This window comes from Mercenaria mercenaria, chromosome 17 (assembly GCF_021730395.1).
Source record: "Mercenaria mercenaria strain notata chromosome 17, MADL_Memer_1, whole genome shotgun sequence".
Taxonomy (NCBI): Eukaryota; Metazoa; Mollusca; class Bivalvia; order Venerida; family Veneridae; genus Mercenaria; species Mercenaria mercenaria.
In genome coordinates, this window is record NC_069377.1 from 66453628 (window position 1) to 66469569 (window position 15942).

General features: G+C 34.8%; 1 protein-coding gene across 1 annotated transcript in view; it reads right to left on the reverse strand.

Annotated features, from left to right (window-relative positions):
* LOC123536790 (uncharacterized) overlaps nucleotides 1-15942 on the reverse strand; it is an 87027-nt gene that overhangs the window by 26855 nt on the left and 44230 nt on the right. The window contains exons 8-17 of the mRNA XM_053527890.1: nucleotides 15345-15624; nucleotides 14194-14319; nucleotides 11622-11842; nucleotides 11324-11350; nucleotides 9326-9707; nucleotides 8912-9208; nucleotides 6659-6831; nucleotides 5621-5877; nucleotides 3681-3815; nucleotides 866-1049 (exon numbers count right to left, since the gene is read on the reverse strand). Coding sequence (XP_053383865.1) covers nucleotides 866-1049; nucleotides 3681-3815; nucleotides 5621-5877; nucleotides 6659-6831; nucleotides 8912-9208; nucleotides 9326-9707; nucleotides 11324-11350; nucleotides 11622-11842; nucleotides 14194-14319; nucleotides 15345-15624 — 2082 coding nt within the window. The remainder of the gene's footprint in view (nucleotides 1-865; nucleotides 1050-3680; nucleotides 3816-5620; nucleotides 5878-6658; nucleotides 6832-8911; nucleotides 9209-9325; nucleotides 9708-11323; nucleotides 11351-11621; nucleotides 11843-14193; nucleotides 14320-15344; nucleotides 15625-15942) is intronic.

Consider the following 15942-nt stretch of genomic DNA (forward strand, 5'->3'; position numbering starts at 1 on the left):
CAGTTAACCTAACCAGTATTCCTGGATTCTGTACCAGTACAAACCTGTTCTCCGCAAGTAACTGCCAACTTCCCCACATGAATCAGAGGTGGAGGACTAATGATTTCAGACACAATGTCGTTTATCAAATAGTCACGGAGAACATACGCCCCGCCCGAGGATCGAATTTGCGACCCCGAGATCTGTAGACCAACACTCTTACCTACTGAGCTAAGCGGGCGGGCTTAAGTAAATGTAAATGTTAATTAATTTCATCTGTAGATACTGTGTACTATTTTACTAATTCATTATTTTTGGGGACCTCTGTAACAGTGATTAAATCTTTTGACTTGAAATTACTTTCCCCTCATACCTGAGGGTTAGAAACCAGACTTGTTACATAGAATATTAATTTCATAGGAGAAAGCAACAGTTGTGGTTCTGACCAAGTGTCCACCTGTGCAGGTGTCAACCTGTGCCAGATATAGTGTCCTGTAGCCCACCTGTGCCAGGAACCATGTCCTAAAAAGCTCCCTGAATCTTCCCCCTCCACTACGTAAAGCTTGGAAGTCACCAAATAATCTTAACTGTGTTGCTTTGACTAAGAACCGAACAAACAAACCACTCTTCTACCTCCCAAATCTTAACTTCTTTCTCTCAAATGTTAACTGACTAATCCAATTTCAGATCTCTTTGGAATCATTTATCATTTCAAATGAACATTGTACTTTCAAAAGACTGTGAATAAAAAAAAACCTTTCTCAAGAATATCAATTCAGAAAAATCCAAAAACTGAAGAAAGGTAACTAAATTCCCTTCACAAAAACTGCAAATTGTGTCTTGGATTTTCTCCCCTTTTAAATATGATGTATCAGATTTAACTTACAATTCAGATCTGCTTGATGGACGTTCTCTTTGCTTCGCACTTGGAGGCCTTTCCATAGGACTACTTTTAGGGCGTGTTTGTGTGTACAGAGTTTCTCTAGTAAGGTCCCTGAACATTTCATCAAAATAGTCCTTCCCCTGGCCTAACTTTGTTGGCACAACTTGAACAGATGACCCTGGTCTCACTGGAAGTGGAATTTTTTTTATATGTAAAATTTGCATAATGCACTGCTTAAATACTCAATGCTGTAATACTCTTGAACTTTTAATAATAGTCAGGTTGATGTTTTAAGAACTGTAAACAAATGTGCAGTACATTCCTATCAGTGCCTGCTTTAAGTGTCAAAAAAAAAACTAATCCAGTGTATAGCTTTGTGTAAAAATACAAAATGTAGAGTGAAGTCATTAATACTCATGAGGGACTATTTTTGTGGATTTCATGGTAGGTCGATCAATGAACTTTACTCACAATGAGCAAACAAAATTCCCAATTACTGTGTCTTTAAAATTTGAAATCCACAAACTCATGTTCCCATAAAATAGCAGTTTCTGCGAAAACATGAAATTTTATGCTCATCAAATAAAAAAAATCCAAATGATTTCAAAATTATGTTAACAAGGATTTTTCTCTACATTGTAACTTTGTTTGAGATTTCAATGTCCTGAACTTTGACACCACATGTACCTATTGAAGCACAGTACATCCCCTGTTAACAACACCTCCATGAAGCAAAACACTCTATAAAGACAAATATTTTGTTTCCCATAAAATAAGATTCTAAGCAAATACACCTCTACAGGGCAACAAACTCAATACAACAAACATAATTTTCCTTTCCTAATGGTTATTACTGTAGAAAGGTTGCATGGTATCTTCTAAAAAAAAATGGTACCAACATACTTGTACCAACACACAAGTACCAATATACTGTACCAAGATACAGGTACCAATATACTGTACCAGCATACTGAACCAACAAACAGGTACCAACATATCTGTACCAACATACTAGTACAAATATACTTGTAACAACATACATGTAACAATATACTGTACCAACATACAGGTACCAATAAACTGGTACAAATATAGTTGTACCAACATATACAAATATACTTGTATCAACATACAGGTACCAATACACAGGTACCAACATACTTGTACCAACACACAGATATCAATATACCTGTATCAATATACAGGTACAAACATACTGGCACCATATTATAGGTACTAGCAAACTGGTACCAACATATAGATATAAATATACCAGTATCAATACAAGTATAAAATCTCAATCTCTCCATAACTACTAAAAGTTCTTAAATAAGTGACATGTTCACCTTTCTGAAGTCACTCTTACGTTACAACAAAAAAAAAAAACAGATCAAAATTGTCAAAGGAAAGAAAGGCCATTGCCTGTTTTCATTTTCAGGCAATAATAATATCAGAAAGCTGTTTACCACAGATATTAATCAAAATATTTATAAATTCTTACTGATTTTGAATGCAATTTTATTATTTATATTGCCTATTGATTCTATAATTGACTGACCTCTCAAGTACTTTGGGATATTTAGTAAAGTACAATACTGGAATATATTACCAGAAAATGTGTGGTTTTACTTAAGCCTTTGTAATACAAAATACACATTTTTTATAAATCATTCATAATATATGTTTTTTTTTTTCCAAAAATTTTTTCCCATTAGTTGTATTTAAAAAGCTTACAGGTCCAAAAACATAGTATCATTATCTAAATCACATCAACTCAATAATATAAAATCCAGGCCCCGTGTTCACAAAACATTTTTCGATCTCAACTGAGTTTGATTTGAAATTTAATATCAGTTTTACTAAACTTCAAGCTTAAATTTCAAATGAGACTGACCATCAATACTGAAAATCTCTTTAATAGATACAAACTTTAAAATTTTGTTTTAAACATGCTATTTTAGATATAAATGAGAAATTAAGTTTTTATTATCAAACTCAGCTGAGACTGAAAATGTTTTGTGAACACGGGGCCTGATCTGGTATGGAGTCCCTTTGCACAATTTTATCAAGATATTTTATCTTCAATGAGTGTACTGAATTCTGTCTGATTTCCAAAAGCAATGTTAGGTATTCGACTGAAATCTGAATTGAAACAGAGGAAACTTGTTTGTTAAGAGTAAAATATCTTTCACAAGTAAACACCAGATGCAATATCTTCCTAAGTGGCATAGCCAACAGTGAGAATGTAAGATATGGTGATCATGAGTGAAAAATATTTTGAGCTTACATGTAAAACAAACAAAATTTTCTTTTTATTTCATGTTTTAACTTAATTTACCCATTTTATAGTTTCTTACCAGAGAATAATATATCTGATATTTTACACTGTGAAGATAACAGAAACATATCATTCTAATATTTCAATAATTCACTGAAAAACAAGTAATAACTAGATTTTTATTACATCAAAATAACAAAAGAAGTATTATGACAGGCCATACTGCCATTGAAATGTCTAGAGATTACCAGTATATAACTTGCATTAATCATCAGATTGTGGAAAAATATCAAACTTCGTCTATACTGAAACATCTGTTGGTTTCATTGCAATCTAACTCTTACATAAAATTAAGACTTGTAATGGTGGAGGAAGACCCCTTGAACCCCACCTGGATGGGTACCTCAGCAGAACCAATAACCTTCCACAGACTGATGGCTTCCTTAAACTAACAGCCTTGTGGAGACAGTGACATTATCAACGTAGAGAAACATGACCTTAATGATGACAGAGGTGATTATATTGTTGTAGAGAGAGTACCTGGTGCAGATTTTGCTCTAGAAATAGGCCCGATGGCTCGAGGCGATGTTCTCGGTGGGGAGTCAATCTGTAACCGGTTCAAACTTGGTGAAGTCTCATATGTGTACTTGGAAGCACCTATGAAGTCTGTTGAACCTAAAATGGTGAAATAGATGTTTTTATTATTTTTGCAAGAGCTCATTATTTCTGAAGTTACTGTATCTTTAAAATTCAGAAGTATACAGCCGAACTTCTTTGCTCGAACTCGGATCATTCGTAAAACACCCTTCGCTCTAACTCATCATCAGGGCCCGGCAAAATCCCTATACAGTGTATATTGTTCGATAGCTCGAACTGCAGATAATTCGAGCATATTTTGAAGGTCCTGTTGAGTCTGAGCGAACAAAGTTCAATTGTATTCAAAATGACATACCAATTTTGCAAGAAGTAATTATGGTATCATTGATAATGATTTATGTGTAAATTATCTATGTCTTATGCAGGCAATGTTCTTCATTAATTCATTATCCTAACTCAAAGTGAATAACTCTTTATCATAAGCAACCTTCATCTAGATCAAAACAATGTTTGAATGTAACAGTTAACATCTTCTTAACTTTATTAGTTTTTCAGACTTCAAAGATAATAAGTCTAGAGTGTGTTCTTCATACTTTAAGGACAGCAAATCTATTACAATTTTTGATATTCAAACTGGAGTGTTTTTATTTCCAAGAACACAAAATTCAAGTATAATATTAAACATAAAGAGCAGTAACTCTAGCAGTAATGGTGAAATATGATGAAACATGAAAGTTTATACTGCACCATAGAACTGGCCTCTCTAACTTTCTGGCACAGAAATTGTGCTTGTTCTGGCAGACTGAAAGTTAAGAAAAACAAGAGCACCGCCTTGCGGGTGCTGACGCTCATCTGATTTTTTTTTGTGTAATAGAAATATTGTCCTACCCATGATTTTCTAAGTCTAAAAAGGGCCATCATTCTTGCAAAAAGCAGGATAGAGTTATGTTTCTTGATGTACAGTGTCCACTTATGATGGTGAAAAACTGTTGCAAGTTTTAAAGCAATAGCTTTGATAGTTTATGAGAAAAGTTGACTTAAACATAATACTCAACCAAGAAAATGATTTTCTAAGTCCAAAAGGGGCAATAATTATTGCAAAAAGCAGGATGGAGTTATGTTGCTTGCTGTACAGGGTCAGCTTATGATGGTGAACAAGTGTTGCAAGTTTCAAAGCAATAGCTTTGATAGTTTAAGAGAAAAAGTTGACCTAAACATAAAACTTAACCAAGAAATCTGATATTTTCTAAGTCCAAAAGGGGCCATAAATCTTGCAAAAAGCAGGACGGAGTTTATGTTTCTTGCTGTACAGGGTCAACTTATGATGGTGAACAAGTGTTGCAAGTTTTAAAGGAATAGCTTTGATAGTTTAGGATAAAAGCTGACCTAAACATAAAACTTAACCAAGAAAACTGATTTTCTAAGTCCAAAAGGGGCAATAAATCCTGCAAAAAGCAAGATGGAGTTATGTTTCTTGATGTACAGGGTCAGCTTATGATGGTGAACAAGTATTCCAAGTTTCAAAGCAATAGCTTTGATAGTTTAGGAGAAAAGTTGACCTAAACATAAAACTTAACCAAGAAATCTGATATTTTCTAAGTACAAAAGGGGCCATAAATCTTGCAAAAAGCAAGATGGAGTTATGTTTCTTGCTATACAGGGTCAGCTTATGATGGTGAACTAGTATTCCAAGTTTCAAAGCAATAGCTTTGATAGTTTAGGAGAAAAGCTGACCTAAACATAAAACTTAACCAGGCAACGCCGACGCTGACGCCGACAACCGCTCAAGTGATGACAATAACTCATCTTTTTTTTTCAAAAAATCAGATGAGCTAAAAATAACATAAATTAGGAGCCTGGCAGTCAACAATGAAGATACCAACCTGGGTCTGTGGAGCTTTGCATGGGTACATGAGTGAAGAGTGGCTCCCCTTGAGATGTCTGCTCCCCATATTGTTGAGTATATGCTGAACTTTGGGTAGCAAATGCATTTTCTGTGGCAGTGTGGAGCTGTGTTGGAGATGAGACATAGTCTGGCTGTGGTTGACTGATGGGGGCTGAGACTGCGGGGAGGGTCAGTGGGACTCCTGTACTAAAGGTCTGGGGTAGTGGGTGAGTTGCAGTTATTGGGAGCTGTAATCTGGAATAGGAAAAGAAAAGATATACAGAATTATGCTTGCACAACATGATTGTAGCCTCAAGCAAAATATAAGATAATTAAATGTTTCAGCAGGTCTTTTTTAATAATTACCTAGGACTTATGCATACTGAATTTGAGTTATGGTGCAATTTACCCAGACGAAATGATGACCATGGCTGACTGTGGTCCACAACCATGATCAACCATGGTCCCCAACCACGGTTGACCATGTTGATTATTGACTATCAAAAACCGTGGTGCCATTTAACAAAATGTGCTCGGCCATGGTCAACCATGGTCATATGACCATGAACTACCATGGTACACCATGGTAGTCCATGGTAATATGACCTTCATTTCACCTGGGAAGTGTGCCTTTTATTCTATTTTTTTGTAAGGTGTGCATTTTGATAAAGGAAACTTGCAAGAAAATAGATTCTGCAAATACAAAGACCTTTGCAAATTACAGCAGTACTGCTGCATTATATGCAGGACTGCAACAAGTTAAATTGTCTAATTCTAAAGTAGTTCTAAAGTTCTATTAGTTTAGCATCATTCTTCAACTATTTTTCAATTTTCCTAGATTCCACACCAGCACTAAACTGTTCTCTGCAAGTAACTGAGAACTTGCCAACATCAAGAATCAGTAGCGTATGCCGAATGGCAAAACATATGCCTCCACCTGGGATCAAATTTGCAACCTCTTTATTCATTACTCATACGTTCACCTTATTTGACATGAATTCATTTGAATTCTGTTAATCCGCTTAAAATACATTACCTCAAAGGTTTTATCACAATTTCATCCCCTGGGCAAACTTCCTGTCTCAATTTAGCTAATCGTATCACATTATCCTTCTTTATAAACTTTAAGTTGTCACTATACATTAACAATGTAGGCTGACGAATCTTCATTTTTGATGATTTAAAAATGTCTATATCGATCACATTAAATTAACCTTTAAGCAGAAAATTTTTATATCCATTTAGAATTATCTCTGTATCTGGGACTAAAACTCTTCAAAATGCATCCAAGGAATTATGCCATTTTCCTTAATAAATTCCTCTTTTAGTAAGAAACTCTGAAATCTTTTATATAATGTTAAAGTAGAAAAGAAAATACCCAATGTAAATTCTAAAACTGAAAATTCAATGCTTTTTCATGTATCAATCAATTTGTTAACAACAGCCAGTAAAACACTCTTGTTTCCTTTCTATATAAATTGATTTCTGTTTATTTCACCATATCCGACTTATTGTTCACTGAATAAATGACTAAATATAAACATTTCCCTTCAACATCCACCTGTCAACATTGTCTAAGTGTCTTTTATTTCTGGATCAATATTTCCTCATTCAGCTGCAGAACCTATGTTTTTGTAACTGAAGATTCCACGTTGCGAGCCTTCTCTCAATATGCATGCAACAAGACAATACCTTCCTTTCCAGATCCGAATCAAAATCATATATATAAAGTTTTGAATTTATTTCAATAATTGGTAGGTTATAGAGGTTATCGAACAAAATACTTTGATAATAATCAAGTGATCTTCCTGCGATCAATATATCCAGTTTAATTATTCAGTTCCGATTACAATCTGTTGTCAATCTAATTGATGATTTGTTCATTTATAGTTCTATTTATTTTATATCCCATTTGTTTAAATGCACCATTGAATACTTATTGAATATTTCCAGTGCACATCTACCAACTACTCTATTTATTAATTTTCCTCTTGATATTGGTACTAATTGAATTATTTTAACATCCATTTAGAAAACACTAATTGAGTTCAACAATCTGTTTGTCCCTTGAGCTGCATTACAATGACACTGTCCTGCCATTAAATCCCACAGTGTATACCTCAGTAAAAAAAAAAGACAAACTATCGCTAAACCACGATTTAATTCATACAATGGAATTAAGATATTTCTGATCTTAGTATTAAAAGTCTTCTAGTATAAGAGACTATTCTTGTATCAAATCCATTACAAAAGCATTACAATAGAGCACTAATGCCCCTACTTAATGTAATATGGATTTGTATCTAATGTGTTTTGATGCCTATGTGAAATCCAATAACTCTAGTATGTAAAACTTTGCCAAAATTTAATGACAAAATCCCTATCAGCTATCAAAATCAAATTAATTCCGCTCCTGGTATCCATTTTATGCAAAATATATCCTTCACAAAGTATGCATTAACATTTAAAGATAATACTGAAGTGCAGAATAAATTTTCTCTTTTTAAGCTTATTGTTAAATGCATTCATGGTTTAAAAAGCTTCCCTTTCCAAAACATTAAAGACAGAAAAAAAAAACAGTAAAAAAAATCTAAACTTTTTATTAAGTCTCCTAAAATTCAAACCAGCTACTTAAAAATGGAAGCTTATATATTAACAACTAAGTGGTTATAAAAAATTTGATGTCATAAAACTGTTCAAACATACTGGTACAAATTTAAACAAGTTTGGTTCTTGAAACTTATATAAATCAATTTGTTGTGGGTATCCAAGTACAGTACTTATTACGGTTGGGACAATATCTAGCCTGATGATCATTTAAAATGCAAAACTAGCTGAAATTGAATCTTCTATATATTTACACAAGATTAACTTGATGTGCTCAAGTTAAATATTTTACTGATATGGCAATAAAAAATCATGCTTTATCATTCATAGTGTCTAAATAAGGATCTTTTCATTTCTCTTTAGTATTGGACTCTTACTCGTTCCCTTTAGTAAAGGGCTCATATTCATTTCCTCTATTACTGGGCTCATATTTATACCCTTTAGTATTGGGCTCATATTCATTTTCACTATTTCTTGGCTTATATTCAGTCCCTCTAGTTTTGGGCTCATATTTATTCCCTTAAGTCCTGGGCTTATATCCATTCCCTTAAGTATTGGGCTAATATTCATTCCCTTTAGTAATGGGCTCATATTTATTCCCTCTAGTATTTGGCTCATTTTCATTTCCTTTAGTACTGGGCTAGTATTCATTCCCTTTAGCAATGGGCATCATATTCATTACATTAATAATTGGGCTTATAATCATTCCCTTTAGTATTGGGCTCATATTCATTCCCTTCAGTACAGGACTAGTATTCATTCCCATTAGTACAGTACTAGTATTCATTCCCTTTAGTACAGGACTAATACTCATTTCCTTTAGTACAGGACTAGTATTCATTAACTTTAGCACAGGACTAATATTCATTCCCTTTAGTACAGGACTAGTATTCATTTCCTTTAGTACTTGACTAGTATCCATTCCCTTTAGTACTGGACTAGTATTCATTCCCTTAAGTACAGGACTAGTATTCATTCCCTATAGTACAGGACTAGTATCCATTCCCTTTAGTACTGGACTAGTATTCATTCCCTTAAGTACTGGACTAGTATTCATTCCCTATAGCACAGGACTAGAATACATTCCCTTTAATACAGGACTAGTATTCATTTCCTTTAGTACTGGACTAGTATTCATTCCCTTTAGTACTGGACTAGTATTCATTCCCTTTAGTACAGGATTAGTATTCATTCCCTTTAGTACAGGACTAGTATTCATTACCTTTAGTACAGGACTAGTATTCATTTCCTTTAGAACAGGATTAATATTCATTCCCTTGAGTACTGGACTAGTATTCATTCCCTTTAGTACAGGACTAGTATCTATTTCCTTTAGTACAGGACTAGTATTCATTCCCTTTAATAAAGGGCTAGTATTCATTTCCTTTAGTACTGGACTAGTATTCATTTCCTTTAGTACATGACTAGTATACATTACCTTTAGTAAAGGACTAGTATTCATTCCTTTTAGTACAGGACTGGTATTCATGTAATATTTTACTTTATCAAAAACTTTAACCTATTGCGATGGCAACGCCGGGGCAAGTGCAATAACTCTACTTTTTCTTTGAAAAGTCTGGCTAAAAATAAACAGCCACTGAAAAAGAGTACTGCTCAAGGTGATATGAACTAGACCTATCACTGAAGGTGATGAATGTACTCCCCCCCCCCCCCCCCCCCCCCCACAGGCACTGACACAGTACATTGCAATTTTATGCCCACAAGTTTGCATAATTATGTGGACTGTATGTATATAAACTCTATGTATATAGTATAGTAACAAAAAACAAGGTCTCATAACTCTGCAGATTATTTATCTGAAAGAACGTAACATGCACCATGCACAACTATGGTTGGTACTGATCAATATGCATAAAAAGACTTGGCACTGAGCACTCCTTTAAAATTTTGGCGGAAAACTGCTTTATTATATCAGAGAAGTGGCCAAAACATCATAAAATTTTGATAAATCAAGGACCATAACTCTGCTGAAAATCACCAAACAGGAAAATGCCAATGATATGCATAACTAGGCTTAGTAATGGTAAACTCCTGGGAAGTTTGGTGTAAATCTGCTCTGTGGTGTCAGAGCAACTGTGTGGACAAACTCTGTGATAGACAGACACTGACGGACACAGACAGACAGCACTAAATCAATATGCCTCCCCCATGAAGTGTGGGAGACATAATAACTGAAATGTGGTGAAACATGGAAATGCTTATGATGAACAACATCAGAATTGTACATAAGTTTACACATATTAAATACCAGTTTTTACTACTTTAATGCATTCTCAATGTGAGAATTGCATTCTATATCAAATCTGGTATATAAAAGGCTTTTTAAACATTTCATGCAAGCTGTGAATGATTAGGTTTTGTAGTGCCAAGCAGAATACTGTAAATGTCTGGTACAAGAGGCAGACATACATACACAATGCTTGCAAAATGCAAAGAACAATAATTTTGTTAGACACATTTAAAACTTCCAATACAAAAACGAAACCATTTTCCACAATGTTTTTATCAAAATGAAACAATATCTTAGTATAATTTGAAAGAGATCTACTACTTTAAATTTCGGACAAGTTCTACAAAATATATAACATCAAACCTATTACCAAACATTTTTAAAAACAAGAACTATAAAACCATTTTTCCTTTCCAAAAATCACTTTAAAAGTTCTTTAATACTCTAATTAGGCCCTTATCTAATACAATATTTGGTGCTTTTGGCGGGGATTAGCATCACACTAACACAAATTATTATTTATAATAAATAATGGCAACTTTCCAGCTTTTGATGGTATAGGAAGACCCCAGGTGCCCCTCCGTGCATTATTTCAGGCAAAAGCAAGAACCTAGGTAGAACCAACAACCTTCAGTAAGCCAGCTTCGGCTTCCTCACATGAAAGAATTCTACATCCCAAGTCAGGTTTTGAACTCTCAGCTGTGAGGGCAAGTAGTTTGAAGTCAGCAACCTCAACCACTTTGCCATGGGGGCATGTACTTTAAGTTGTTAATCATAAAAGAAAGGCATGTGTCTATTACAAGCAGGATAAATACAAAGTCTAAGTAGTGAACAATCACTTACAATGGCATAGGTAACCTTAACTGCAATCTGTAAATATATTTTTACATTGAATTCTAAAGGAGACAACTCTTAATTTGTGCTTGTATTTGATCACATTGATTTACCTCCCTTACATTAATAAATTAATATGTAGCAGATTCATGAATTTTTTTCTTCTTCAACTTTCATTAAATTGTTACATATTATTAATATGAGGGAGGTAAATCTGTATTAAAAAATAAACACTGGACTTTTTTTAAAGAAATGCGCAATCAACACTTTACAATTATGTTTGCTAAAGTCATTTTTTTTAATTTACCTTCTTTCTTCTTCCTCCAACAGAATCTTTATGGCCTCAATCTCAGCTTTCAGGGGAACATGCAGATCTCTCTCTGAACTCGCTTCACGCATCTTGGTGAAAACAAGCTCCTGCATATCATGGAGTTTTAGATTCATTTCCTGCAGTTGTTGTGAGGAGCGATCTCGTTCTTGCTTGATCAGATCTTCTACTGTCCCTCGCTGATGTTCTAAAGTCATTACCTGTGAAACAATGACATATAAACCAGTCTTAACATCCTTTTAGGAAACAATATTATGTATGTCATATCACTGTAATAGCAAATTTGAGCCTTGAATGGTATCTACTGATTCTTCAACTGAGTTTCAACAAGAGACGTGGAAGTTCCCCAATTGGGTTATTCTGTTGGGTTTAACAACACACTAACTAAATCATTACATGTGACTTTTCAGCTTGCGATGGTAGAGAAAGACCCCTATTTAAAGTGACTTACAAGCTTCTAAATTATATAAATTCCTGGACTAACATTGTATGTTTTAAATGTTGCTTGAAACAGTACAAAAGCTCATTTGTAGTCAAATAATTATTTTTCTACAATTTTTAACTTAGCAGAGTTTACATATTTGTAAATGTATACAGCTTTTGTGACATGCAAAATATACCTAACTTTGTAGTTATTACTTATCATATCTACATCTTCGTCACATGATATGCTCAGCTTAACATGAATTCCTACATTTAGGATGTAATTCAATAATAAGCAATCTTCCTAGCAGTTCCCGCATCCAGATGACAACTAAGGGACATTGCAGCATGCCACACTGCAATCCCTTAAGGAAGAATTTCTTGTTGCTATCTACACTTCGTCTTATTTATATCTGCCAATTTTCTTTGAAATAACTAAGTACTTTAGTTGAACTCCAGACAAACAAACAAAAACTAGAAAATGCTTTTGTAAAAAAGCGCATGTCTCCCCCAATGCAAAGTCCTATAGGCACGAAGTCAATAGGGGTCAGGAGCGAAAGTCAAAGAGACACTGATGGTTGGCTGCAATAGGGATCATCTACTTGGCATGTCCAGTCATCCTGCTAAATTTCAACACTAGTGGCCTAGTGGTTCTCAAGTCACTGTTCAGGCTCCTGTGACCTTGACCTTTGATCAAGTGACCACAAAATAAATAGCGGTCATCTACTCTGCATGTCCAATCATCCTATTAAGTTTCAACATTGTAGGTCAAGTGGTTCTCAAGTTATTTCCAAAAAATGATTTTACATGAACAGGCCACTGTGACTTTGACCTTTATTAGACTGACTCCAAAATCAATAGGGGTCATCTACTCTGCATGTTCAATCATCCTATGAAGTTTCAACATTCTGGGTCAAGTGGTTCTCAAGTTATTGATCGGAACTGGTTATCAATGTTCAGGCCTCTGTGACCTTGACCTTTAACGGAGTGACCCCAAAAACAATAAGGGTCATTTACTCTGCATGAACAATCATCCTATGAAGTTTCAACATTCTGGGTCGAGAGGTTCTCAAGTTATTGATTGGAAATGGTTTTCCATGTTCAGGCCCCTGTGGCCTTGACCTTTAACAGAGTGACCCTAAAATTGTTGGGGTTCATCTACTCTGCATGACAAATAATCCTACAAATTTTTCATCATTCTGGGTCAAGTGGTTCTCAAGTTACTGACCGGAAATGGTTTTCAATGTTCGGGCCCCTGTGACCTTGACCTTTCACAGAGTGACCCCAAAATCGTTAGGGGTCATCTACTCTTTATGATCAATCATCCTATTAAGTTTCAACATTCTGGGTCAAGCTGTTCTCAAGTTACTGACCGGAAATGGTTTTCAATGTTCAGGCCCCTGTGACCTTGACCTTTAATGGAGTGACTCCAAAATCGATAGGGGTCATCAACTTTGCATGTACAATCATCCTATGAAGTTTCAACATTCTGGGTCAAGTGGTTCTCTAGTTATTGATCAGATATGGTTTTCAATGTTCAGGCCCCTGTGACCTTGACCTTTGACGGAGTGACCTTAAAAACAATAGGGGTCATCTACTCTTTATGACCAATCATCCTATGAAGTTTCAACATTCTGGGTCAGGTGGTTCTCTAGTTATTGATTGAAAATGGTTTTCAATGTTCAAGCCCCTGTGACCTTGACCTTTGACGGAGTGACCCCAAAATCAATAGGGGTCATCTACTCTTCATGACCAATCATCCTATGAAGTTTCAACATTCTGGGTCAAGTGGTTCTCTAGTTATTGATCGGAAATGGTTTTCAATGTTCAGGCCCCTGTGACCTTGACCTTTGATGGAGTGACCCCAAAAACAATAGCCCTACAACCCTATGAAGTTTGAAGGTTCTAGGTCAAATGGTTCTCCAGTTATTGCTCGGAAATGAAGTGTGACGTACGGACGGACGGACGGACAGGGCAAAAACAATATGTCTCCTGGGGGAGACATAATGATGTGTAGATGTGAACAACAATACCATCATTCTTTCCTGGAGCATAAACATTATTTATGAGCATATAACATTGAACATTTTGACGGATTTGACTGAAAAAATAACGTCAGTGACTGTACCTGTCCCTCCAAGTTCCTTATTTTAGCATTGAGTTCTCCTATCTGACCTTGCAATTGTGATTTCTCACTTGACAATCTCTCTATGTTGTGGGCATCATTGTCCATTTGACATTTTAATGCAGATATCTGAAAGCATAAGGAAAATTTAATTATTAGTAAAAACTGACATTTGGCTTATATTTACCTATTTTAGAAATTAATCTCTCTTTTTTTATAGAGTTAATGCAAACTGAATGACAAAATCTGAGCAGTAAATCTATGAACTGTGCCAGCAATTCCTGTTTTGTTTGTGTATTCTGTCATTTACTGTAATTCAGAAAAAAATAACATAATATTCCCATTTTGTTAAATCAAATTAGGTGGGTTTTTTATGAGTATCTTGAAATTATAAAAAGTGTAGGTTATCAATCTGTATAAACATCTAGATAGAGCCAAAAAGACTCATCTATATTAAATTGTAGTCTGTCATCCGATAAAAATACAGTTCCTGGTAATAATATAGAATACCCCTGAATCCAACTGTGTTGATTCAGTTTTAATTTTTAACATCAGAAAAATGGGTATTAAGTATCCATTTTGATTTTGCTTTTGTATTATTATGATGTCAGATCATGCATGAATGACATTGTTACTCTTGATATCACTGCACCAATGTTGTTTATACAACATTTATTTGCTTTCTTTCAGTAAATATAAATAATAAAGCTTGATTGTTATGAAAACATAATTTCAATTACTTCCTGGAAATGCCAGTTGTAACATCATATGAGGAGATTGTGCTACGACCAAATGAAGTCACTTCCAGACTGAGCAGCCTAACCTGCAGTGGTGGTTTGCTTCAATCTGGAAGTATTGACATTTGGTCTACACTTTTTGTGGTAGTGTAGACTTGTACTGGGGATCTACACTTGGAGCGGTGGTCTTGACCAAAAGGTAAGACAAATGTTTTCTGTGATTATTGACCAAAGACATTAGTTGTCAACCTCCCTTCATGCAATATCATGTATTCTGTGGATATAACAAGTTTTGGTCACACTGATATGTTAACTGACAACTATATGTAGATTAAATACTATCAAGAATTGTATTAAAGTCATCAAAAGGCAACTTTATGATCAAGATTTTTTTTTGTTTACAAATAGCAAACTTACGTTTCTTGTATAATTTTCTTCAGATTCAAGCTGGTATCGTTTGAGTTCATGTTCGGCTTGTTCCCGGACCTGTTTGAGTACTTCAGGAATAGCTATGTCATTCTTTATTGCCTGAGAGAGTCGTGATTCAAGGCTGATTACAAGAGCCTGACTTTGTTCGAACCTTTCACGGAGCTCCACGATCTGTTGAGCGTGAACTTGCTCATTAAACTCGAGCTTTTTAGTTAGGGTGTGGCACCTGTCCTCAGCTTCCGTGCGTATAAGAGATTCTTGTTCTTGCCTGCAAAGGTATCAATAAAATTTGGAATTAAAAAGGCATATTTAGAAAGTTCCTGCAACCAAACCTAGATCCGCTGAAACAGTGTATGTTTTGTTTGTACTTAGTTTAATATCACACGGTTTGATGAGGTCACATGGTGATTTTCCAGTTTAACCAGTAGAGGTAGACCCCTGGTTCTTTTCCAAACAAAAATTTTTGGTACTTTGTAAAGATTATCATCCTTTAAAAAGCAGGCTGGATAATTTTCCCACATGAAAGAGTTTAACCTTGTTAAGCTTTGAACTATCATAAGGAAATATCTGAATGTTGAAAATTATA